Source organism: Muntiacus reevesi, chromosome 5 (genome assembly GCF_963930625.1).
Source record: "Muntiacus reevesi chromosome 5, mMunRee1.1, whole genome shotgun sequence".
Taxonomy (NCBI): domain Eukaryota; kingdom Metazoa; phylum Chordata; class Mammalia; order Artiodactyla; family Cervidae; genus Muntiacus; species Muntiacus reevesi.
This window is the reverse complement of record NC_089253.1, coordinates 101757929-101785589: the sequence shown is the minus strand read 5'-3', so window position 1 is coordinate 101785589 and position 27661 is coordinate 101757929. Positions and strand designations below refer to the sequence as shown.

Here is a 27661-nt window from a genome sequence, read left to right as displayed (position 1 = left end):
CCAAATCATGGTGTTGCTTAAAATACTCATTCTATTACAACAGAATATAGATTTTCTTCTATCACTGGACATTCTGCTAAGATGTAACTTATTTACTTGTACAACTCACAGCCTATCTTTTAGGATATGAGGGGAATAGGGGGAGCTTATGGTTTGTATAAGATATGATCCTATATAGAGACAGGACTGAGCTTCCCTGGAGACTCAGACAGTAGAGAACCCACCTGCAATGCAGGAGACCTGGGTTTGATCCCTGGGTTGGGAAGATCCCCTGGAGGAGGGCATGGCAACCCACTCCAGTATTCTTGCCTGGAGAATCCCCACAGACAGATGGTGGCCTCAGAGTCGGATACAACTGAGCAACCAAGCAGAGCACACAGCGCAGACAGGAGTGTACGGAAGTTAACGCGTGCAGACCACACCAGAACAGGGTAAACGAGATAAATCAAGCTACCATGCATGCCAGAGGAAACTCCTTGCCAGCCAAGTGGGCTGATGATAGTGGAGAAAAACAGGATATCTTAGGAAATTTGAGAATTTAGGAGAAAATGGGAGAACTTGGGTACACTGACCAACACAGGAAACTGTCAAGTGTCACCAGATGCTGGAAATACAGTTCAAGTTAAGAAGGGAACATTTTCAGAAAAATTAGCATTCTGCTGACTATGAGAAAGACACTGCTAGGAGTTGGACTGTATGTTCTCAAAATTCACGTGTTGAAGCCCTGATTCCCAGAACTGGTATCCTTGCAGCAGTGTAGTGGTCGTGTTAGTTGCTGAGTCATGTCCAACTCTTTGCAACTCCATGGACTGTAGCTCACCAGATTCTTCTGTCCACGGAATTTTCCAGGCAAGACCACTGGAGTCAGTTGCCATTCCCTTCTCCAGGCGATCTTCCTGATCCAGGGATTGAACCCAGGTACACCCACATTGCAGGCAGATTCTTTAGCATCTGAGCCACTAGGGAAGGTATCCTTGTAAGAAGAGGAGATAAGGACATGGGCAACACAGGCAGCAGAATGACCATGTGAGGACACAGAGAGAAGAAAGCCGTCTCCAAGGTGAGGAGAGAGGGAGGCCTCAGAAGAAACGAAACTGCCAACAACTTGATCTTGAACTTCTAGCTTCCAGATCTGTGAGAAAATAAATTTCTGCTGTTTAAGACACATAGTCTGGGGTATTTTATTATAGCAGCTCTACCAAACTACCACAGGCATGAAATTGGGGGACAGACATGAGACCCAGAAAAAACAGTACTGTTGGTTAGGAAACAACTCAGTGAACAACTTCAAGAGGTAGTAAGAGCTAGTGAAAAGTACAGTGACCCTAAGGACTGGGGATAGTAGAGGGTAATGTAGTGCCTGGCACGGAGAACGAATGAAACACTGCCAAGAACACAGCGCTGAAGGCACTGGGCCTGTGCCAAACTGACTGAAGCGTCCCCGAACCTGCACGACGAGACAGAACACTCTGTCTCGCTCAGTCATGACAAGTGGTAAGTCGTGGTACGTTTTACCACCTCTCCAGGTGGTTTGTACGCCAAGATTCCCTCATATAATAATGATGATAACAGTGACGAATTGTTTGAATCACATATTATAGAAATTTAGGTAGAAAGTGGTACGGGCACAGAAAAGGAAGAGGCTAAACATTCCAGATGAAAGAAATGGCTTCCACAGGTGGCAGCAATAAAATGTCTCCAGACTAGAGGAACTGACTATGAGAAAGGAGCGCCCCATTTAATCCCAACTAGCAACTACAGCGGGCTTCCCTGGTGGCTCAGAAGGTAAAGAATCTGCTTGGGTTCAACCCCTGGGTTGGGCAGCCCCCCTGGAGGAGGGCATGGCAACCCGCTCCAGTATTCTTGCCTGGAGAATCCCCGTGGACAGAGGAGCCTGGCGGGCTAAGGTCCCTAGGGTCACAAAGAGTCGGACACGACTGAGCGACTGTGCATAGCACAGCACAACAACTGTATCAAGGTATATACCTTTCCCCTTAGCAGTTTGTCTGCCTTTAAGTGGAGCTTCAGAAAGCCTGACCAACAGTTGGAGATATGTGAAAAACACTTAAAAAATCTCCATTATCTTTTTTGGGTTGCTATTCTCATTGATATGTTTCATTTAAAAAGAAAAGAATTTTTCATGGTTGAGCAGGGAGAGGGAGAAAAAGGTATAAGAGTAAAATAAGTAAGCTCTCCAGAGTATTATTAAATAATTAGATTTGGTCATTTCCCAGTTAAATGCTAAATGGATCCATGAGTTCATGAAATAAGAAAATGAATAACTAAATAAATATAATTATACTTTATACGCCCCAGAGTAGGGGCACTGGCGTCTGACACAGCTTTAGCTGAAGTGTTTGAAACACCTCCAAGTTCCAGTGGCTCAGCCTTCCTAACCTAACCTATTTTAAATACCTAAGACAATTATAATTTATTTTTACTGTTACCTAAAAAAAAACTTAAACTATTATCAATGAGCAGCAACAGGGGCACAGAGAAGTACATTTATTTTCTTATCTAATTCAGATCCCCAAACGCAAACTATGAAGCATACTTTAAATATAATCTCAACATGAATTCAAGTAGTTAAAAAAAAAATCAAAGAGGGGGACTTCCCTGGCAGTCCAGTGGTTAAGATTTCACTTTACAATGGTGAGGGGAGTGGGGTGTGGGTTTCATCCCTGTCTTGGGACTTAGGATCCCACATGCCTCATGGTCAGGAAACCAAAACACAGAACAGAAGCAATATTGCAACAAATTCAACAAAGAGATGTGCTTCTCATTGTAAATAGCTACAGGAAAGTTATTTATTACCACTCCTTCCAGAGAAGGAAGAGGAGTTCTAACTTTATTCTCCTACACAGATAAACATAAATCATAACAACTGGATAAGAGGTAATTGGCGAAGCACTGCAGAAAGTTATATGAAATATGAAAACTCTCACTTAAGAGCATAACCATTTGTCTTACTAAGTCTTTAGAAGACTGTTGAGAGTGAATTAGCTGCAGGGAAAAAGAATACTTAAAAGTTTGAGAGGAAGGAAACTTCTAGTTGAAAGAGTAGCTCTGAAGTGTCCTTTTTTGTTGTTAATTGTATGTGGAGAGCTCTAGAGACACTGTACCAAGTTTGAGATGCAAGTATTCTTATGATTTCTTAGTATTCTGTTTAATTTCTAAGTATTCTGATTCTTAGTATTTCTGTTTCTGAAAAAAGAGATGCCCACATAAAAATCAATTTTTATATCCATTTATCTTACTTTTCTTTGAAATAGGACAATGGAATGATTTTTATAGATCAGTTCATCATGCAATATCCAGGTTCACCCATCAAGTTAATTTAAAAGTGTTTACATGCTTTCTCCTTAAATAAACTGAAAGAGAATGAATGGAGAAGCAGATATGATGGTAGAATAAAACAGCGGAAGCAACAAAGGATACAAATGTATTCCGGCTGATTAGAAATGGTCAGAAGAGCAGAGTTTTCTAAAGAGGAAGGGTGGGCTTTCACCCTTGGGCACCTGGAGCTCTGGCCTGTTTTCTCTACCTGTTATGAACTGTTTCAGAGCATGGCGAACATTGATGCATGTTCTGCTCGTTCCTACAATGTTTGCTGTGTGAGAGGCAGGATCAAATTGTATTAATTGCTGTTTGGAGGAAAACAAAACAATGCCCCAAATCTCAAGGCACGCTAAGGGTTATCAATGTTAATAGAAGCTTCAAAGGAAACGTGAGAGAAATGTTTTGATATCAAAACTCCTTCACTATCTATTCGTTAATGACCACATCATGTAGCCTATAACAAAATTAACAGTAACCTGGCAGAACACTATGACAGTTGAAACCAAATAGTCCAAACTGTGGCTGTGAGTGGTCTCTACAGGAAAGGAACACGAGATATGGTTCCATTAAACATGAGCCCTTTCCACAATGCACATACCGGTCTGTATTTTAGATTCATGGAGTCAACAAAAGCCTCTGTGTGGCCTCACTGCTAATTCAGAAAAAGCCTCTATTTGGGAGATTACATTCTTGTTTATACACAGCAACAATCGCCAGAAAGAAATAGCAAATGGCATGAAGAAATTAGAGGTAAATTGCTTTTAATACAAATGTTCTTTATAGTTTTGCTTTAGTGAGAAAGTTATTTTCAAACAGTTAAGTTCAAATCCATGGTTACAGATATGGAGTTCTTAGAGGGAAAAATATTAAATATCCAGACAAATGAATTTACCTCCAGTCCATGAAAAGCATGATTTGTGAGAGGCAAGATCAAATTGTATTAACCCACTTTGGGAGAATGGATAATGGTCCATCATAGTATAATATATGGGTAACTGAGAGCTTCGAGTTTTCAGAGGCAGGTAGTTACCATGGTAACATATGGTCAGTGGTGGCCCCCTCTCTAGCAGGGTTAGGAAGATGATTTTGGTGTGAAAGAGTAAGATGCTAGGGTAGGACTTTGTTTTTATGCACTAGAGCCCTCCTCTTACTCTTATTTCCCTTACTCTTACAGTCTCTGCCCTTTTTGTTTATTCCTCCTACAATGCATTTCAAATCTCTACGATTAGAGTAAAATGGTAGTGATGGTGATAATTTCATTAAGACAGAGAGAAGCAAACTGTGTGAACTAGCCATGTCTGGCAAAATATTTAGCAACTTGTATGATTTTGCTGCTACTAAGAAAGCTGAGCTTCTGTTGTTGTTCAGTTGCTCAGTCATGTCCAACTCTTAGAGACCCCATGGACTGCAGCATGCCTGACTTCCCCATCCTTCACCATCTCCCGGAGCTTGCTCAAACTCATATCCATTGAGTCGGTGATGCCACCCAACCATCTTGTCGTCTGTTGTCCCCTTTTCCTGCCCTCAATCTTTCCCAGCATCAGGGTCTTTTCCAATGAGTTGGCTCTTCGCATCAGGTGGCCAAAGTATTGGAGTTTCACCTTCAGCATCAGTCTTTCCAATGAATACTCAGGATTGATTTCCTTTAGGATGGACTGGTTGGATCTCCTTGCATTCCAAGGGATTCTCAAGAGTCTTCTCCAGCATCACAGTTCCAAAAGCATCAATTCTTCGGCGCTCAGCCTTCTTTATGGGTCCAACTCTCATATTCGTACATTACTACTGGAAAAATCATAGCCTGAGCTACCAACTGAAAATTCTGAGCACAGGTAAGTATTATCTTCTAATGTCACTAAGCTGTCCTTAAAAGTGTTTTTGGAGAAAAGATGCATTTCTCTTGGGTAATCACCAATAAGACTTTTAATGTCCTCGGCCACCACTCTCTGCATTCTTAGAGTTCAGTTCTTTGTCCCTCGTCCTCACTCCCTGTCCTACAGTCTCTCAATCCCTATCTGTCCTCACTCTCTCTTTCACTGGTTCTATTCCATTATCATGTTAGCCACTCTCCTGCTATGAGCCTCATCTCCCTGACCCCGTGGTGAGGTAGGGTTAGAAGCTACCAGTCCAACAGAAATGACTATTAACAGTCAGAAATGATGTGCCAGTTGTTAAGTCACTGGTACCCTGAAATTGGCCATGGTGGAAGTATTCCACCTGGAAACTGGCAAAAGCTACAAATCAGAGACTCTCCCTTTACTCCTCCCTCTCATGACCCCAAAGGTCTGACTGATTAGTGCACCACTGCCCAGGTTGCACTGCCCTCCTTTTGTCTAATGGTGGGAAACCTCAGCGACAGGTGAAACGAACTGCTTTCTTCAGGTATATATTTGGATTGGTGGGTGTTTCTAGAGAAACTCCAAAAAAGTTGCAGATTTTTGCCATTATGAATTCATGATCTCCAACAGTTCAGCCCAAGAATTCTTTTGTGTTTTCTCAGTTAGTTCTTCCATTCTCTACAATATCTAAAAGTTTGTCTGTATTCTTTAGATCTCCAACTCTACTACATTTCCTTAGTTCTGGATGATGCTTAACAGAAATAAGAGAAATCTTTAAATGGAATATAAGAATTCAATTTCCTTCAACCTTCCCTTCTCTTACCTAACCTACACATTTGTCTTTATTCCCCATCTACTCAGTCCCTCCTGCTATAATGAAAAAAAAAAGTACATTCTTTGATCTGAGGTCTGTCTCTGTTGATATATGTTGAATCTTTAGCTTTTTCTCTTGTGGACCTTTCCTTCTTATTTGAAGATGAATGGTCTGGCCCCTGGATACCAGCCGTCATCATTCCTTGAGCCATCTTCCATTTCTTAAACATACCACACTCCCTCCCACCCCACAGCATCCACACGTTTCCTTCAGTCTGAAGTGCTTTATCATCTCAGTGCAAGAAAGCTTCACCTAATCCCCTGGGTCAGGTTCCTTTGCTCTCTGCTCTTCATATATCTTTATCATATCCCTTCTGAGCATTTGTCTCACTTTTGCAATTGTACATCTATTAAGACAATTATATAATTAATATATTCTGCACAATATAAACTCCAGGAGTTCTGGGAGTTTTTCTGCTTTTGCTCAACTTTGCATTCCCTGGGCCTAGCACAGTGCCTGGCATGTAGTAGATACTATATGAAGACATTGATTCATTGAGGGAGTTTTAAGCATTTAAAGCCATCTTCCCCATCCTCCAAAAATTCATCTCAACCTCACATCTCTTGTACTTAACGCTCTGGCTTGCTGGCTCTCATCCTCTGTTATGTCCCTATGCTAACCTCCTTAGAAGAAGTTGTCTCATCTTCCCTTTTCCATTGACTCACCTCCCATTTATTCCTTGAATCTTTGGCCGTTATATATCATCACCCCACTGAAAATGTTGTCACTAAAGCACCTCTTCATCACTAACTGTTGCATGACATCCACTTCCACTCTCAGTACCTTATGTGAACTCTAAGCATCCTGGTTAGTTGAACTAACCAGGAAGAAGTTCAACTTCTTCCTTCTTGAAAATATACCTTTTCCCTTAGCTTTCACACTTCACACTATTCTGGGTGTTGCCTTTCCAGTCTCACTAGCTTCTATGCCTCAGAGCATCTCTTATATGTTAATGAATCTAACCTCAACCCTTCTCTCTGCTCCTCTGAAAATTCACCCACTCCCATAGTTCAAATACTGATGACATCCAAATGCCTACTTTCAGCTCAGATCTGACTTTCATTCCATACCTACTGCCTATTGGATAGTTTTATGTACTTGAATTTGAGATTGTGGATATACACCATGAGACTAACATGTCCCACACTTAACTCATTATCCTCCATCCTTGTAGTTTGTCCTTTGCTTGCCTTCATAAAGTGATTACTACCAAGTTGCCTAAGTAAGAATCCTGAGAGTCATTACTGACTCTCCTTCTCTGCCCTAAGCTCTCATTTAATCACTAGAATCTGCTGATTCTATCTCATGAATATTTCTGGAATCTGTCCACATCTCTTTAATACTAGTCTGGTCACTTATTAACTGGATTAATGCAACCACTCTTGAATTGGTCTGTTACCAATATCTAATCTTATCCATTTTAATCCGTTTTCCACACACCAGCCAGAAAAGCCTTTCTAAAACGTAAATCTGATCATTTATGTCTCCTATTCAAAACCCTTCAATCCATTCCCCTTCCCCCAGGATAAAATCCAAGTTGCTTACCATTGGATTACAGGGTTACATGGCTCTGTGCCAGCTGTCTGGCCCCTGCTTATCTCTCTAGTCTTCCATCTATTCCCCTCATTCCATCCCTCCTCAAACCCTATTTTCCAATGAGGAACTGCATTTAGGTTTTGGACAACTCCATATATTCTCATTACCTCTGAGCCTCTGCATATTCTCTGCATGGAACTTCCCTCCCCCTGCCTCCACGCACTCCTTGTGCTGTGCTGTGCTTAGTCACTGGTCATGTCCAACTCCTAGAGACCCCATGGACTGTAGCTCGCCAGGCTTCTCTGTCCATGGAATTCTCCAGGCAGGAATACTGGAGTGGGTTGCCATGCCCTCCCCCAGGGGATCTTCCCAATTCAAGGATCAAACAGAGGTCTCCTGCATTGCAGGTGGATTCTTTACCATCTAAGCCACCAGGGAAGCCACAGACGTCCTCCTTAATTCCTGCTAATCCTTAGGTCTCATCTTAACTGTTAATTCCCCTGAAAAGTCTTCTTGCAGAGCTCCTGGTACATAGTAGTTACTCAGTAAATGACCTTTTCCCTCTAATCTCCTTCTTTTAGTTTAATGTCAGACCACAGTTTTAATATTGTTCAAGTTATTTTACTAATAAAATATAAGTAATATAGATTATTTTTTTTCAAACATTTTATTATGAAGATCTACTAAAAGAATATTTTGAATGATGATGATGAACTTTACTGCTAATGGGGTTCATCGTAACAGTGGCACTTATAACACTGTTCCAAACAAAAGTTAACTGGAGAAAAAAAGACATGCTCCCTAGCTTTTGGAGAATAATCCTCAGGAAAGGTTTTCACAGTCATAAAACTAACCTATTATAGTACTCTGATTTCTGTTATATTTTCTTCTAATTCATCTTTTTTTTTTCCATCTTTTTTTTTATCAGAGCAATGACCACTAAATGAATGCCTCAATGTTTAAAAAAGCCAAAGTTTTAATATGTCATCATTTACACAAACAGTCTCTTTGAAACATAAGGAGGCATGAAATATTGAATTAAGTCATATACAATGTCAAATAACTGGCAGTTTTTGACCAAATGGCGCCAGTGGTAAAGAAGCTGCCTCCCAGTGCAGGAGATATAAGAGACACAGGTTCGAACCTAGGTTGATGATCCCCTGAATAAGGAATTGGCAATCCATTCCAGTATTCTTGCCTAGAGAATTCCACGGAGAGAAGATCTTGGCAGGCTACAGTCCAGAGGGCCGCAGAGAGTCAGACACAACTGAAACAACTTAGCATGCATTTAACCAACGAGAATGGTCATTTAATCAATTTAACCTAATACAATATGTGACTAATGTTGAATGAAAGTATGCAAAAAAAAAAAAAACCATAACAAGAACAATTATAAAGATTATATGTATATTTGGACTGCAAGGAGATCAAACCAGTCAATCCCAAAGGAAATCAGTCCTGAATATACACTGGAAAGACTGATGCTGAAGCAGAAGATCCAATGCTTTGGCCGCCTGATGTGAAGAACTGACTCATTGGAAAAAGACCCTGATGCTGGGAAAGATTGAAGGCAGGAGGAGAGGGGATGGCAGAGGATGAGACGGTTGGATGGCATCATCGACTCAATGGACATGAGTTTGAGCAAGCTTTGGGAGCTGGTGATGAACAGGGAAGTCTGTGGCACAGACCATGGGGTTGCAAAGAGTCGGACACAATTGAGGGACTGAACTGATATATATATACTTGAATATGTATAGGTACATTTATAAATTCTTATGCTCTAAAGAAATATCTATTTTCTTAATATGCTTAAGATGATCCCACAACACAAAAGTTAACTTCTTTGAGCCACTGAGTTGCCTTTAAGAATCCAATAAATGTTATATATTGTCTCACTAGGAAACACAGGATACTTAGAAGGTTAAATAAGGAAATTCAAATTTCTAGTGACTCAGAGTCCATGAAGCCAAGATCCAAGTTTAAGAAGCTCTCCAATAGCAAAATTTTAAACTATATGCTAACAACTGAGTAATGATATTCAACAAAATTTGCCTTCTTGTGAAAGTGCAAGATATTCATATATTAGTAACGAAGTGATTTTTCAAAGTAAAGTCGATGGGTAAACATATTTTCTCATTTTAGCCTGGTTGGATCATAGGAACAGAAGGAAAATCAGAATGATTTAAAGTCATGTTAGTAAATTTTAAAAAAAACACCAAAAATATTCCTGATATTTAGTATCACACAGGTTTCAGATGAATAAAGTTATTTATCAAATCCAATGTGCTTTATCAATAAATCCTGTTATCAACACACAGAGCTTCCAAGTTATTTTTTACCTATAACTGTTGCATTTATTTTAAAACCAGTCAGTTGACTGAAATTACTGGTTACCCAGTTCCTTTGAATTAGAGGACTGATTCATTTTGAAGGGTAATTAAATGAGAACATGTCCAAAGACTATATGATCATATACAAATACTATAGAAGTAATTAAAATTTTAAAAAATGGATTACTTTCAACAGAAGTTCTTTTCTTAATCTTAAACAGGTTGTGGATAAGAAATCATGAGTTCAACTTTTTTGCCTATTCCATACCATAGCTGCCTTTCTCTTTAAATGTTCCCTCTAATACGGAGATTTGGTCTGTAAGTCCATCATTTCCTAACGTTTCCAGTTGCCGGCATATGCTGCTATAAAGATGGCACGATGACTCACATCCTTGCCAGACTCCCACTTTCATTATTCAGTGTAACACCTCACCCTCCACAACCTTTTACAGTTGCAGTCTATCAGAATGGGGGAAGGGGAGGAGGGACCAGTAGTGGAACAGCCTGAGTTCTTTTTCAAAACTGTAAGCTGCTGTGAAATCCACTTAGTGGGTTGTGACTAGCTTTCTGGTTTGGGGATTTGGAAGGGGAAGGAGAGAAGTTTAAAATGAAATAGAATATAATACAGTAGAAGAAAAAACATCAGAGTGCTTCATACATTATAACCATAAGTGTCACTTCAGGTATACATGCGTGAGTATGTATGAATGTTTAAGGTCTTGACATAAAGGCTATTTCAAAATGCAGGTGTTAGATGTCAATGTATGGCAAAAACCACTACAATACTGTAAAGTAATTGGCCTCCAACTGATAAAAATAAATGGGGGAAAAAATGTAGGTGTTGGTTAACAATCTTAAATTTTTATGTTGGAGATCTACCTTCTAGTCCCAGCATAAACCCTGAATACTGTACTATTTATGCCTTCCTTCTTTCAACTAAACCTCACACCCACCTCACAATCATGTTATAAATTAAAATGGTGTTCCTGTGGGTGGGCTTCCCTGGTGGCTCAGTGGTAAGAATCTGCCTGCCCAGGCAGGAGCTATGGGTTTGATCCCTAATCTGGGAAGACTCGGTGGAGAAGGAAATGGCTACCCACTCCAATATTCTTGCCTGGAAAACCCCATGGATAGAGGAGCCTGGTGGGCTACAGTCCATGGGGTTGGAAAGAGTCACATACAACAGTGACTGACCAACCAGCAACCAAACAACCCTGTGGGTATTGGTTTATGTGGCTAAGAAAAAGTTACTCTCCTTAGAAAACACAAAAAACTAACAAAATAGACAAAACAAAATAACAACCCTATTATTATTTTTTAAAGAATTCTTATCTATCTGTTCATGTGCAAATAAATCACTGTGGCTGCACACAGCACTTTCATCCCAGGAACAATCCATTCAGATCATATTTTGAACTTGTTTTCTTTTTTTTCTTTTTTTGAACTTGTTTTCTGACATTTATGTTTCAGTGTCTTTCAGATCTCATGTTTCTGGCTTGACAACTGTTAGTTACCTCCATCCTCTGAGGAGCTTCATAAATTATACTGGGCAAAAGTCTTTCCCTGTTACATTTCATATTTTAAAATCACTTTCCTGGGTTTTTTGTTTTCAGTGATTTCCCCATCATTCTAGATTTCCCTTGAAAACATTTACCTATACCTCTTAACTCTCTACTCTCTTTCTCTTAGAAATGAATGTTTTATTTTAATAGGTCCCTACAGCATTGCCCCAGGTTATAGTACTTCCTTCTGACAGCTCAGGAACAATAGACTGAATGAAGTCTATCTTTCAAACCTTCCACCCACAAAATTCAGTCACCATGACCATTGGAATGTATTTTCAACATTTACAGACAAACGTGGCTTCTGCTTAGTCATCTGATGATCTTAATCAAATAAAAGTCAAAAAGGGTTTAAAAGTTTGCATTTCAGGATGAAGACTTTAGAGGTCTATCTTTCTTAATACCTTTGGAAAATGATCTCTTTGAATACAGAGTTCATTTGGAAGACAATGTAAACTTTTTCTCCTGAGTTACTTACATTCAACATTGAGTTACATTTTTGAACATTTAGAATTTAGTTTAAAATAACTTAAAATTCAAACACAAGTCTAAGGACACCAAAAAAAAGAAAGGGTTACAGTGGGCATTGTGCTAAAGGGAAGTCTGTATCAAAGCACATTTTCAGTCATGAGCTTAATAAGCCAATGGCTATTCTCTCTTATAACTGCCTCATCCCCAATCTGTGGAATCATTTTGGCTCCTTTTTCCCTCTCACACCCATGTTTAATACATCATGAAGTCCTGTCAGTTCTCTTTCAGAATATGTCCAGGTTCCAAGCACTTCCATTCTGTGTCTCTCCCCATTATGATCAGCCTGGTCATCTGTCATCGTTTCTCAAGAGGATTACTGCAAACCCACATCTGATCTCCCTACTTCTACTTGTACCTTCCTCTTATCTGTTTTCAACACAGTAGGCACTGTGATCCTCCAAAACCTCAGACAGATTTTCTTACTCTTTCACTCAAAATCCTGCAAGGGCTCTTCCATACAAAGCAAAGCCTACGCCCTTACAGTGGCCTTGTGAGCTAACTTCCTCTCCTATTGCCCTTGTTTTCATTCACTTCATTCCAGCTCTACACTGGTCTTACTTGGCATGAGCCAGCCTTGGGGACTCTGAATCAGCTGTTGCCTCTGCTGCAGTGCTCCTCCCCCAGACATCTCCATGACTAACTCATCTCTACCTTCAATGAGATCTACTCTATCTAACTGTATCTAACTGTAATGCTCCTTCTCCCTATCATCCCAATCTTGCTTATTTTGCCCTACTTTTTCTCTTTTGATAGCTATTTATCACCTTCTGACATATTAAGTATATTCTTTATTATGTTCATTGGTTACTGCTGTCTATTTCCTTCTGCAAGAATGTAAAGTCTGCAAGACCTGGGATCTATGTTCAGAAAACAAATTTGTACTTTTGTCATGGTTAGGTTAAGATTTCCTAGAATATTCCAAAGGTACAAGAACTTACATCAGTAAATTGGTTCCAAATTTTTTTTTGAATGTACTATCTTGGTACTACCCCAGTGGTTAAGAATCTTTCTTCTAGTGCAGGGGATGTGGGTTCAATCCCTGGTCGGGGAACTATGACCCCACAGGCTTCAGGGCAACTAAGCCCAAGCACTGCAGCTAGAGAGCCCGCACCGCAACAAAGACCCAGCCCAGCCCAAAAAACAAACATAGATTAAAAAAAACCTTAAAAAGCGCTATCTTGCCTTGACACCACAATTCTCTAAATAGAGATTTCTATTTCAAGTTATTTATAAAATTTGTTTAGTTTTGTAAGACATGTGATAAGGAGCAGTATATCACATATATCTGTCAGGTGTGGGATGGAAATGGGCAGGTCAAGACAGAGCTTTCCAAATCCCCTAGAGAAAGGAAAGCACGGCCTACGCAGGGTGCTTTTCTTTTCTTTAACTCATAACCAAATTTATTTAGCTTAGTTTTGTTAAACTCACAATCAAGCTTATTTAACTTAGTTCTGTAAAGGAACAGAAACAAATTGGCACTATGATGGATGCTGGTGAATTACTGGATTCATTATAAAAGAAGTCCCAAATTAATTAAAATTATTATAAAACTTGATTGTATAATTTTTCTGTATCAGGAAATTATCAACTTTCTGACTATGATCATCAACAAACACCTCTAAAACTTATTTGATTCTTTCATCTAGTTTTTTTAAGTTCTATTTTTGCCCCCACATCAAAAAATAACAACTGGATTAAAGAATTCATATTGAACAACAAAACAGAACAAAAACCAGAGAGAAATTACGTAGCAAACCAGAAACCCATGGACAACATCTGCCATCAAAGATGGCCACTAAGCATATCCATAAATTTCAAAATGTAAGTAGGTAGGAACAAACACCACCACCATAAGTCATTGTCTGCGCAGCAGCAGGAAGCCGAAGAAAGCAATGGGACATCTAACAGGAAACTCCTCAACAGACACAGGAATTCACTGGAAAGCATTACACACCAAATCAAGAACAGCCACTGAAAACGAGAATAACTTTACCCAACTTAAAATCCAGTAAGAGTTAAGCACAAAAAGCCCATGGATAGACCTGATGGAGTTGGAGCCACGTGACCCCTTTGGACTCCAGAAACTAATTCACCTAGAAATCCTCCTCTGACAGATCCCCAAGCCAACAGTAAATTGGTGGGAAGGGTGCGTTTCTTGCTTGGCCCTAAAGAATCTTAAAATAGATGGCAAAATCTAAATACTAAGTCTGCTGCCGTGGAAACCACTAACAGAGCAGGCTACTCTAGAGGCCCACTTGTAAGATCAATGTTTGTCTTCCTCTTGTTACGATCTGAACCAGTCAAGGTTCACTCTAAGTCCTACTAGAAGATACAGCCACTATAGATACAGACCACCTTGACAAAAACGTCTGAGAGAGACTAGGTCAGATACCACACATCACCTTCAACACAGTCAAAATCCAGCAACAAACAGAGGGTTTTACATCATTTGCCATGTTAGTCTGCATTCAGGCTCCACCTTTGTTACCTATAAATTCATACATCATACCTTAATGTTGCAAGCCTGCTCCATTAGCCTTCGTGCATTTTCCTCTGCCCTGTACCTCTTTGGAAGCTGGACTCTGAAGAACTTTAAGGCGCCTTCAAAATCAGCCTGCAGAAGATCTTCCTTTGAGGTCTACAAAACAATCACCAAGAATCGTCCATTACATTTTAACCTTCATTCATAACAAACACATTGCAAAAGGAATTTTTATTTTCCTGAATGTAACTTTTATTGGCCAAGATCTAGGTGAGGTCCAAAAATTTTTAGGAAGAGACTTCTAACTGCTTTAGTATAAGCTGAATAAGTCACCGTAAATCCTAGAAGTGACAAAGGGATTAATTAACAGGTTAACATATTTAATTTATATAACCTCTAGAATAGAATGATGGATCCTGGCAAAGCTAACCACACTATGGCTCTGGGAAAAGAAAAATGCCAGAAAAAGGAAAAAATTTGAACTCTGGGACACATCTGTGATTTCAACTTAGTGGGCATTTTAAGGATTTTTTAAACAAAGCTGGCTGAAGACACAGACAGTACAATTAAAGCACAGAAGAGTTACATAACAAACACCTAATGAGAGGATGACTTTTCAATTAATGACAATAACAGCTCAAATGAAGAAAATAAGAACTTATTTAATATCTTAAAGACTAAAAAAAGTAAATGAAGCAAACCACTTACCTACTGAATTTCTTATGAAAGCTACTTTTGCAAAATTTACTTAAGAAATAACAACTACTTATAAATATATGCATGCACAGAAAAAAGACTGAAAGGAAATAAAAGAAAATGTTTCTCTGAAGAGTGAGGTTAGGTTTTTTTTTTCTACTTCTTTATATTTTGCTGTATTTCCTGTGGGAAAGGTCTTATAATAAGAAAGCAATAAATGTTTTAATAAACAACTACACATAATCATTGGCAAGTATTGAGACACAAATTATGAGACTGAGGCATACTGGGTACACTGAAATAGGTCAAATCAAAAAAAAAAAAAAATTAGGTGTTAAAGAGTCAGCACTTAATTTTCAAAAAAGGCAGAAAGAAAATGATTAAAACAAATTAAAAAAAAGTAGCTAGAAATCATAGAACTACATGAAAGTTCAAATTTTACTTTATTTAAATTCAAATGTAAAACTGATTAACAACTACACTGAAAGACTAAAAGGAAGTCAGAGGATTTCTGCTCATAACAAGTTGTCATCATCACCACCCTGCTCTAAGTCACTGTTTCTCAGCTGAGTCATTCAGTAACTTCGCAGCTGGTCTCCCTCTTTCTCCCTCTCCTTACCGCAGCTAGACACTTTTTCAAATCACGCTGCTCTTCTGCATAAAGCCCTCCAATGGTCCCTACTCTGCTCAGAATAAAATCCAAAATCATCACCATCACCTGCAAGACCCTTTATGATCTGGGGCCCTGCCTTCCCCTTCAACATGGTGTTGAATTGCATCTCTTTTCTTGGTCTCAAGTTCCAAGAACACTAGCCTTCTTTCTGGTTTGTTTGGGTTTTGTTTTGTTTGTTTTTTTTTGTACACACTGAGTTCATTCCTAACTGAAGGCTATTGCCTGTTATCTCTGTCTGGAATACTCTTCTTCCACATCTTCACTATGATAATAACTTTTTGTGATTTATATTTTAGCACAAATATAAGATTTTGAGTTAGACCTTTTCTGAGCACTTAAATTCTTCCTCCTAGCCTATCAAGTCATTCTTCATCCAGTCGTTTTCTAGTTTTTTGTTTGTTTTCATCCTAAAGAAAGGGGACTTATCTGTCTTGTTCTTTACTGTATCCACAGTGATAAGACTAATGCCTAGATTATAGGAGGTACTCAACTAAAATTTACTGAATAACTGAATGAATCCTCCTTTTGTCTCTCTTTCACTCTACATACATAATTTTTTCTCCCCTTCGCTTCTCTTTTAAATAGAAACATGTAAAATAAAATATTAATTCACACAGCAGGCATTTTCACAGGGGACTAGGTTGGCCCAGGTTTAGATTCATAAACTAGTAATCAGAAAATAGAGCCAGACTAACAGTGCCAAGGGAAAAAACCAAGCTTCAGTATACCTCAGACTTATTTCTTCCCTCATAGATACTGAAAGATGGTGGCAATAAGTAGTGGAGAAAATATTTAGCAGGATAAAGTGCTATCAACTCACCTTAACTGGGAAAGGCAGTTACTGGAAACAAATTCAGCCCAAAAGTGGGTCTCTTCAACTGAAATATCAACGGCTGAATTGCTGAGAAAGCATCCACCTACCAGTTATACCAGACATACTACATCCTATTTCACCTGTAACACTTGTTCCGATGATTATCTCTGGTAATTGTTGGGAAAATTCAAGACAGGCTGCTTATAGAGTTTGTAGTGAAACAGGACTGGTAGCTTTCTTCATCATTCAAAACCTCTAAGCACACCTTTTCTATTGTCAGTGCAACTAACCTCTAGTTACCTACAAACAGATGATCCAAAATGGTGTGGAACAGTCTATCACCTGCAGGCAGCATGGTTACCTAATTCTCTAATACTGCCCAAGGCCTAGTTTCAAGTCCAGCTTCTGAGATCATACAAAAGAAGAAAGATACAGCCCAACTCAGATGACATCTCTGGAAACCAGAATTCTGAGTACTCTGTGACTGGCCTTTTCAAGACACTGCTGGTGTTAATGAAGCTCCAGATTGCCTGAAAGTGTGAGTTGCTCATTTGTGTCCAACTCTTTGCAACCTCGTGGACTGTAGTTTGCCAGGCTACTCTGTCCATGGGATTCTCCAGGCAAGATACTGGAGAAGATGCTGGTAGTCATTCCCTTCTCCAGGCGATTTTCCTGACACAGGGATTGAACCCATGTCTCCTGCATCGTAGGCAGATTCTTTACCGTCTGAGCCACCAGGGAAGCTTACTTCAAGCATACCCACTATTAAAAAGTAAAAAAATTATCAGATGCAAATTAGAAAGGAGATGCAACACTTATTTTGAGAGACAAATTGATTTTTATATTTGGGGGGTATCAGAAGTATACATGGGCTTCAGCCCATGGGGTCACAAAGAGTTGGACACTACCGAGTGAACTAAAAAAAAATTTTTATTTATTTATCTGGCTGCACCAGGTCTTAGCTGTGGCATGCACCCTCATGCCACATTGAAGATGGCGTGCATCTTCAATCTTCATTGTGGCATGTGGTGTCTTTAGCTGTGGCATGGGAGATCTAGTTACCTGACCATCCGGGTCCCCTGCATTGGGATTGTGGAGTCTGAGCCACTGGACCCCCAGCGAAGTCCCAACATGGCAACTTTTATACTCGGGTCTTTAACTTCTCTAAAGAGTTACTGAGTTGGCCAAAAGGATTGTTCTGGTTTATGGAAAAACCTGAACGAACCTTTTGACCAATCCAATAGAGTCTGTCTTCAGTGAGTAATCAATCCTTGCAGCAGTCAACAACAGAGGTAAAAATGGGAGAAAAACTTTCTCATCTGCTTTTTCATTTTCTCCTTAAAATTAATGTTTTAAGGAAGTTTACAAATTAAAAAAAAACTAGGATGCAGTTTGACAGCATAAGAAATCTGATCAAAATTAAACCTTAGATGGCTGCTGGAGGAACAGCAGGAGCATTTGGCTATAGGTGTATGTCAGTGCTCGGCCTGTGAGTCCTCCAGTTTCACCACGCACAGGGCCCAGAGTACCAGTACTGAGACTAGAGTCAACATTGACATGTTATACAGTGATCTGATTATGATTTCCCACGTCATATAAAAGAAGAAAGAAAAAAATCTAGGAGGACAGGAAGATTTTGAACATGAGTAAGAGCTTCTCTTTCTCCAAATTTCACACACTTACAGAGGAGTATGAACTCTGGCTGTATGCCACTGTTAATACCATTTTGGGAGTGTTTTTCCCACTGAAAAATTCAGTGCAAGAGTATCACATTTTCAAGTGATTAAAAAAATAAGAGAGAGAGAGAGAAGAAGGCAGGGTGGGTGGTAATGAACAGTTCTAACATTTGAGTGTTAGCTCCAGATGCTTCTATTCCAAACCTCTCGCTGTTCTCCAAAGACAAATCTTTCTTTAAAGGCCTCTGATAAGCAGAAAAATCTAGATTTAATTATTTTAGAGGATTATTTGGGGGGAAAAAATCTAGGCACAGTTCTCTTTCTCACCTTCACTATATTCACCACAAATGGCTTTTTCTTCCTTTAGGCATAGAGTCTAACAGGATTTCCATTCCATTGAGCAAAGTTTCTGGAGGTCTGAGAATCATTTGGAAGTGTGGGCTTTAGAAGAGGACAACATTACTTAGCTGGTACCTAGGATACCTGTATCCCTTGCTTTGGTATTTTAATTTCATCAAAGAAACGTATGCTTGGAGGGTCTGCACAGAGAATCTATGCCTTGTGGTAATATCTAAAGTGGAACACTGGTACTTGATTTATTAAAGGGAAATTATTCTTTACTAAGTGTACCTTTGAAGGACCATAAGCAAAAATTCCAAATGTGCTTGATGTTCCTGCAGTTTGATGGTCCCTCTGTGCCTCAGGGAACAAAATATAAGGCTCAGAGTTCAAATCCACAACACTGTCTTGGTAAATCTTCATTTAATTTGATCTGTTTCATTAAGAAAAGTAACTGGCCTCATATGAAAAAATTACTACTGGGATCTTAAATGCAAAACAGGGATTTGTATGTGGTTAGCCCCTACATAGTCATATTGCAAACATGACTAAAAACCTAAACTTCAGTTCCTTCCCTCCTGACTGGTAATGGAAAGATTACAACATTGCATGTGGCAGGATTCCTCTTAGGACCACCCTGGGCAGATTAACCATCGATCCCCTATCATTAGGCAGTCCAATAACACATGGCTGAACAACTGGACATCCCCCTGGTACACACTAAACTTTGAGCAATAACTCATTGGATAGCTGATCCCAATTCATAGCCATATTGCTAATTAAAGGCATGTGATGTGATTTCTCAGAATGTAGAGTACCCTAATTCTATCAACAATCTTTTAAGCTGTGTAACAAAGTCAGAGATTTCCAAATGGCCCTGCAGATAACTCTGCATACACTTTTCACACAGACTGCAAGTGGCTCTATGACCTGTAGTGTTCGAGCCCAGAACAACGTGAGGGCTGTGCCTACTTGGGTACCTAATTTGGCAACCGAGCCAAGTTTGTACAGTTGCAACATACAGATGTCTATGAGCCCCCCACTGATCTGAACCTTGTGAAGACTACAGCTTTTACTGTTGACAATCATTCTACACTACAGGCAGTTTAAAGTCATCCCTGATGCAGACGTAGGTATGAGAGACATTTCTCATTATTGACTTTATGTTTCCCTTCAAAATGCTAAAAATGTAAATGGCAAAGAAAGGCAGTACCAGGTCACTGTACAGTTATCAGTGGAAGCCTATCAGAGACAAAGTAAGCATTCTGTAAGGATATAGAAATGCGTTAGAGAAAAAACTGATTCCTTAAAGAGGAGCAGATAATTTGGTGAAATATATTTTAGCACTTCTCAATGTCAAAGCTCCTAAAATGCTTTTTATTTCACTGTTAAAAAAACAAACCCTCCTTTTTAATATGATCATGATTCTTCAGTTTTCTCCTTTATTAAGAAAAAAAAAAAAGTGACTCAGGGAAACAAAATTCAAGTGAGCACTGATGACCTCACCTGGGCACTGAAACATATATTTTGAGCTCTTCCTTCTTAAATTACAAAGGAACTGTATTTCTCAAAAAATATCACCCCCTTCCCTATAACTGTATGCTGATCACTGCATTCAACTTCACCTTGCAGTGATAAATAGACTTTCTTCAGGGTGAGAAACCCCTTATGTGCACAGCTACCTAACATGTCTGTTATGATGATATAGGAGAGACCCTATTTATTTGTAAATAGATACATTAAGATTGAGTTAATACTTGTAAAGATAAGTATAAACAAAGATGAACTATACTAGAGGGAGATACGTGAGAGAGAGAGTTAAATTCAGTCAAGTCAATCTTGTACTTCTGAAAAGACTCAAATATGAGAGAACCAAATGAAGGAACAGTCTAGAATGGTATTAAACTCCACTGTATAAAATAGACAAAGCGAAATTATTCTTGCCCAATTACCAAATAATGGTATAGGACTACTGTAGGCCAATTATATTATAGAACAGTTGCTAGGTATAGTTCTCAAACCGCTAAAAAGAAACCCTGCACCAGTGATTGTGGGTATTTAATTTTAACCCTTGATGGGAAGTGAGGAAGAGTGAATTTTTTCTCTTCTTCAGGAAATTAAATTTTTTAAAAAAAGCAAATCAGACTTCCCAGACTCAGCAAAGACCCAACTGCCCCAAGCTGTTTCCAGATAAACAGTTCAAACATTCCAGGAGAGAAATCTGTAATTTCCTAATCAATGATTTTTAGGGAATAAAATTCCCTACTAAAACAATCAAACTGGATATCAAATAGAGAGGTTAGAAAGCAAACCACACATAGTCTAGATAAGTCATAATAATGTCTGTTGTAAAATTTAACCCTTTGGAGACATAAATAACAGAATGCCTCCACCAAGCATTTGGGTATCCTGGTTTACTGCTAAGCCTGGCCAGTCATAAGACCTCTTTCTTTTTTGCTGCCAGAGAGATAATGCCACTGATGTGGGCTCAGAGAGGAGAGCCATATCTCCTCCAGTCAATTAAGGAGTGGCGCGGACCAGGCTCGGACAGAGCCCCAGGGCAGTGGCCACTCAGCACTTCCTTCCCGGTAGAGTGGGGAAGGAAACAGGAGACCACAAGCCTCTTCCGGGGACACAAGGAATTCTCACAGAGGGTGGCAGATTCTCTACAAATGAAGTTCAATGAAAAACAGTCTCACCGCCAGAAGCCGAGGCACAAACAGACGATGCCCCATCCCCAGAAGTTCCAGCACTCGACACGCATACTCATTCACCAGCTTGCTCCTCTCGTCGTGCATGTCCTGGGACTTTTTGACGGGAGCTGTGAGCTTAGCAGCTGGGGCTGGGCAGGGCACCCCTTCTTCCATGAGCAGTAAGTAGGTATCCAGAATGAGAAAGCGGGATCTCTTATCCACAATTTTGAGAACTGCGGTGGGAGGGGAGCCAGGCTTCGGTCTCCCTGGGAGCACGCACAAGCCAGTCTATGGTGGGAATTGCCAGCTAACGTCTCCACGAGAAAAACATTTTGGCTCAATTATCCACTGTGAGAGAGCCCCAGAGTAGACTGGAAATGAAATTAAATGCTGATCTAAATTAAAAACAACAACAACAAAAAAAACCAAAAAACAGTGAAAGCAATCGAACACAAGAAAATGGCCAAGAGTGATGCAGGAGAGTTCACATACATGTGTAAAAATGAACAAGATGCTTAGAAGGGTCTAGCATGAGAGAGTGGTGTGAGTGTGTGTGTGTGTGTGTGTGTGTGTGTGTGAATGTGTGTGAGAGAGAGAAGCGACAGCAGCAGCGGTAGCCAGGAAGCCAGGGCAGTTGTGAAGCTGCAAGGAGAAAAGGATGAGCTCATTGCAATCCTTGGTTCGTGACAAGCAGCGCTGCTGCTGCTGCTGCTGCTGCCGCCTCTCGCTGTGAATCAGTAATGAAGGGGTAGGGAAGGAGGGGAGGGAAGAGAAGGAGGTAGGTGAATGAGCATGCAGACTGTGTCTCGGGGGAGAATGCTGTAATAGGAAGCCAATGGCGAGCCGCTGGGCAGATGCACTTCCCCTCCCAGTCCACCGTCAATCAGTGTTAGGCTGACAGCTTATGCTGTTGAATCCTAAACCCACAGACAGATGAACTAGCTTCTCCCAACGTGTGATGCTCACAGGAAAATCAGACAGTCTGCCGGCTAAAAGACTGACCTTTACTCACTCCTGCTTTCTAATAACGATGGATACCAGTCTGATTTTATACCACATATTTAAAGTGGGAGGCTCCAATTCTCGTTAGATCACTGAAATTTCTAACAGAAGAGGGGCTTGGGGGAAGATGACAATTATGGACAGAAGAGCAAGGACCGAGCAGCCAAGAAATGACACACCCTCAAGTTGAAGTGTTTATGCAGTAATGACTTCTTGCAGTGCTAGGATATGCAAAAGTAACTCAGCATTCATTCTGGGGAGGCTAGCTGCAACTGAAAGGAAGATTTTTTTAAATTTATTTTTATTTTTTATTGAGGTATGGTTGATGTAAAATATTATATAAGTTTCAGGTGCACAACACAGTGAAAATGAAGATTTTTATAAATACACAATATGATAAAGCATAAAAATCTACAACATTATAATAAAAGTATACCTTCCTTTAAGGAACTATTAAAGTTGAGAGTCTCAAAGCAGAAATAACTTTCCTAACCTAAAGACTTTGATAAACACTCAGTTAATAGTTCTAAACATTGTTTTGATATTTTCTGGTCTAGTTCTGCCTTGTATAAGACAACTGAGACTTATCCATAGTTTAAAATTTTACAATCTTAGTATTGCATTTTACATTAATTTCCTTGGTGTGAATGATCAGTTGTCACAAAATCAAGGCAAAAGGACAAGATCCCCCCTCAGTGTAGTTTCTTAACTTTATCCTAACAATTAACTAACACATATCCAGAATCTTGGTGCTAAATCTCTAGAGTTGGTCATGAATACCAGACCAGTTTCTCCATACAAAACTGTAGCATGGTACAGAGAAATGGGGCTAGGAGAGCCATAGCAAGTTCCTTCTCAGTCTTAAGTTTCTTAACCTGACAAATAAGAGTTATGGATCTCATTTATTGGCATAAATCACGATCATCTCTCTGATAGTGATTACCAAAATACATTAATTACAGAACTGAAGATTAAGGGAAACGTTGCCTTCTTTAACAGAATATGGTTTGGTTTCTTTTTCCAAAACTTCAGGAGAACATTATTTTGGTTAAACATTTAAAGTATTAATTAACAAAATATCTTCAATAAGATGTGCATATATTGCTGTCAAACCCTCTATTTCTTCCAAAAATTATTTCTTAAAAAATATAAAGATTATAATGTAAAATTTTCAAAGCCATTAGAAAAAAAAAATATATATATATACATTTCAGATCACTAAGGATTTGGAGAAAATGTCTGATAGGTTACCCAGGAGGGCAGTTGGTTCAGCCAGAAAGGGAAAGAAGGGAGACGTTCTCTCATATCCCTAACTACCCCCCACCAAAACAAACACACCGTCATCCCCACACATAAGAAACAGTTCCATTTTTATCTTCTTTACATAGTGGAGTTCTACATGAGCTTTTGTTTGAAAAGATTGTGTTATTGTGTGAAGAGCACTGCCTTAGTAGCTTCACATTTAAGAGCAAGGGGATATTTTGACTTGAACAAGAAGGAAGAATTCAGTGACTCCTTGACTTAAAGGATTTTTTTTTTTATTATCGACTTTTTTTTTAAAGGATAGAGGAGTTGCTCCCATGTATGTGACTTGGTCTCAAAGAACACTAGCAGAAGCATTATTTTAAATTTATGTAAACCAGAAACAAAAAACTTATTATCCAAAAGAACTCTGGTAAAAAGAAGTAAAAAAGTAATCAAAAGACTTCGGAACTCTAGGGTTTGGCTCTGATGCACACAAAAGAAGTTAAAAATATATGTACTAACATTAAGTGTAATAATTAAAATATGATATTTTAATGAGCAAGCCAGGTTACACTTCAAACATTTAGGTACATTTAACAAGATGCTGTGTAAAAGGCACTACAAAGAGGTGGTAATACGTTTCAGTTTTCCCAATCTCTCCATCATCCTTCCCCTAATGTATGTATTATTCTTGAAGAGGGAAATGGCGCAGTCAGCTGGGGCTCGGGGTGACTCCTGCTGGGATGGCAGAAGTATTTATAGCGGGACGTGTCATGGGTCCAGGGCACACCTCCTCCAATCAGGCTAAGGAACTGGGGTCACACTGGGGCCCTACTGAAGGCACAGGGGATTAGAGGAAGAGGCAGGAGGACATGGGGGCAGGTCTAGGTGACTACTCCTACCAGCCTCTGAAGCAAGATCCTGAACCAGAAGGTGCAGAACTGGCAACAGTGGTGGGTGGAGAAGGTGGAGCTGCTGACATCCTGGTCAGAACTAGGTCCTAGGGCTTCATTCCCCGGACAGGACAGTACAGAGTGAGGATGAAGATGAGGAGGGAGCTACAGCACTGAGTGACCACAACCCTGCCATGGACCCAGAACATGGCAAAGTTGGTGGAAAGGGCAAAGGTGGTGACATCAAATGCCCAGTGGGAAGATGTGGTACAGAAGGCCCACCAAGCCTGGCAGGTGTCCACTGTCTGCCAATGACCTCACTGGTCCTGTTTTCAAGTTGGTTGCCCCTTAAGAATAGGTTGTTGATCAGTCTCAAGGAAAGTAATTATTCTACATTATCACTTGGTAAAAAGAAAGAATGTAACTAGTGATTTCTGAAGCCCTAGAAGAGTGAGTAATATCAATGAGCATTTCCCCTTATGCCTCCCCAACTCCCCAAGTAAATTATTTATCTCTCATCAGATTCAGCAATAAATACAGTAAACTTTTGAGTTGTATAATAGGCCAAAACTGAAACTAATGATAGAAAAGAAACTCCTCTGCATTAACCAGTTAATAATACATGATTTCTCATATTTCCTTACATTAGGAGATTTTTTAGAAAATTCTGTAAAGTAAGTTCAACAGCAAACTGAAGATAATATGGGAAATGTGGACAAGTCATCCTATGAGGCAGAGTGAGAGAGAGGTAAAGAGGGCCAGGCAGTGGTCCCAAAGCCATCGTCTAAAGAACAGCAGCCTCATGCTGGAGCACTGGAAGCAGGTGCATGGTGGTGCCGTCCTAATTAGAGTTCTGGGCTTGAGAGCGCTTCCTGAGCCACTCCACTGACTGTGGCCATGTGCAGAACATAAACAGATTTCCATTGTAAAATGAAAAGCGTACTTGACTTAATTTATGGAACTGTAATTAAGAATGCTGAGTGCATAGTTACTTCAGGGGTTACAAAGGTGAAAAAAGGAAAACACTTTCCAATTCTGCAGGAGCTTCAAATCAGGGAGGCATTCAAACACAAAGGTAAAGCAGGATGTGGACTCTGTAAGAGGAGGAGGAACACACTGTGTCTTATGATCTAGTCATGTCTCCACTGTCTGCAACAGATGCAGACAGAAGTGGGTTTAGACTAGCGGGATTGGCCTGGATCCAATTATAAGAGTAATGAGAATTAAACAGATCTCTGAGAGCAAAGCAGGGCATTTCTTATGAATATCATCCTTTAGTCACACTTACTAACTGAATGACAAGCATGAGGTACTTACTACTCTGGGGCCTCTGTGAAAAGGTAGTATCGCCTACCTAGTCAAGTCATTCTGAAATTTAATGAGTTGATGTATAGAAAGGAATTATCTCCTAGTGCCTAACACAAGGTGGGTACCAGATAACCCTAGAATTTCTTTCATTCTTTCTAGAAAGTCAAGAAAAGAGGAGAGCAAGTGTAAAATGCATCGTCTTCACCTGGGTTAGAGTCTAGAAAGACAAAAGGCTCTGGATGTTTTAACAGAGAGTTACCCAAATACCGATAAAAGATGCTCCTGTAAGACCAACTGCCTCTTTAGTTGAGATTTAGATGGTGAATAGTAAGTAGCGAAAGGATTCATGCTCTTCTCAACTAAGACAGGTAAAACTTCAAAAACTCAATTCTCTATTTCTTTTTTGTCTTCTAGACTACTTTTAAAAAGCTGAGGCCTCAACAGTTTGGCAAATTCCTAAGAACCAACAAGAATGGATACTACCCACTCCAGTATTCTTGCCTGGAGAATTCCATAACAGAGGAGCTTGGAGGTCTAAAGTCCACGGGGTTGGGAAGAGTCAGACACGACTGATTGACTAACACTTTCACGTTTTTTTTTTTTTTTAAAGATCCAACAAAAATTAATAAATAATATCAAGTAGTATGATATCTTAGAACTGTAAAAACCCTACAACTCACCATGCCATTCAAGTCTTGGTTCTGCTTAGCACTGTTCCTCGTGCTTCTGGACATAGAAAGAAATATCAGAGGCTGCTTCTGTCTTTATGGATTATTCAAGCTACTTGAAGAAAAGGCTAAAATGAAATGTAATGAGACTAAGTATACAACTTGGATCACAGGGAAATGAGTACCTTTATCTTGTAGTTGGGACTCACACACTGAGGAATTAAGAGTTCAAAATAAGAAAATACATAATTAACTAATATCATGGCTGGTATGGCTTACAATATTATTGGAACTCAAAGAAGAAAAAATATCCTTGTAAAATATTACAGACTTACCTAGTTTTCTAGAAAAGTTTTGACTTCTTGTGACACTTTAAGCATAGCTATCTTAAAGGAGTTCTTTTGTTTTACTTTTTTAGTAGAAGAGAGAACTTTTCCCCACCAAAAGCAATTCAATAACATTCTGAATAGTCATGGCAGTATCACTATTACCTTGTTACTTACTCTTGTGATCAGATTTAAGAGTAATCGTAATTTATTAATGCAAGAACTTCTACAGTCTCTTTGGGAGTTGGTCATTTTGCTCTGTTTCCTTATCTTTGTTGGCAGTTAGCTCAAAAGACTGACTATTTGTATTGCTGGACCTTTATATTTATTTAAAAAGGACTACTTATGGTAAGTGAGAAACCTGAGATTTCCGGGCACTCAGTTGGATCATGTATTTTATAATAATCCAGGATACAGGATTTTTTTCCATGTGATGTTGGTGAAAATATCTGAACACAGTCAGTTTCCTTTTCTTCAAGTTAATTATCCTTGTTGATAACTGGGTCTCCTGTAAGCTGGTTTCTGGACCATTCTAGACTGTTCACAGTCCCACCTACTGCTCCAAGGAGATGATTTTGTTAGACAGTGTATCTCAATAAAGTATTACCCACACTAATATACTTGATAACTCTAGAATCATGAAATAATGATTTTATGATTAACAGAATCATAAAATAATGCAATGTTTTTAGACCCTAGAAACATCAAAGTCTAACACACACATTCGTCCTATTGATGAAAAGACTGAGGTGGCAGATAAGTGACGTGTTCACAACCATAAAATATGCCTGAAGGAGAGCCAGGAAGCCAGAGCCCCACTGCACTGCAGAGAACCTAGC

The 27661-nt window shown here is 39.4% G+C and overlaps 1 protein-coding gene across 3 annotated transcripts in view; it reads right to left on the bottom strand.

Annotated features, from left to right (window-relative positions):
• RABGAP1L (RAB GTPase activating protein 1 like) overlaps positions 1 to 27661 on the bottom strand; it is a 657985-nt gene that overhangs the window by 129467 nt on the left and 500857 nt on the right. For 2 of the 3 annotated variants that reach the window (XM_065936086.1, XM_065936087.1), the window contains exon 19: positions 14517 to 14645. In XM_065936086.1, the coding sequence (XP_065792158.1) occupies positions 14517 to 14645 (129 nt within the window). Of the gene's footprint in view, positions 1 to 14516; positions 14646 to 21386; positions 21582 to 27661 lie in introns of those variants that run through there. The other variant, XM_065936090.1, reaches the window with a different exon arrangement.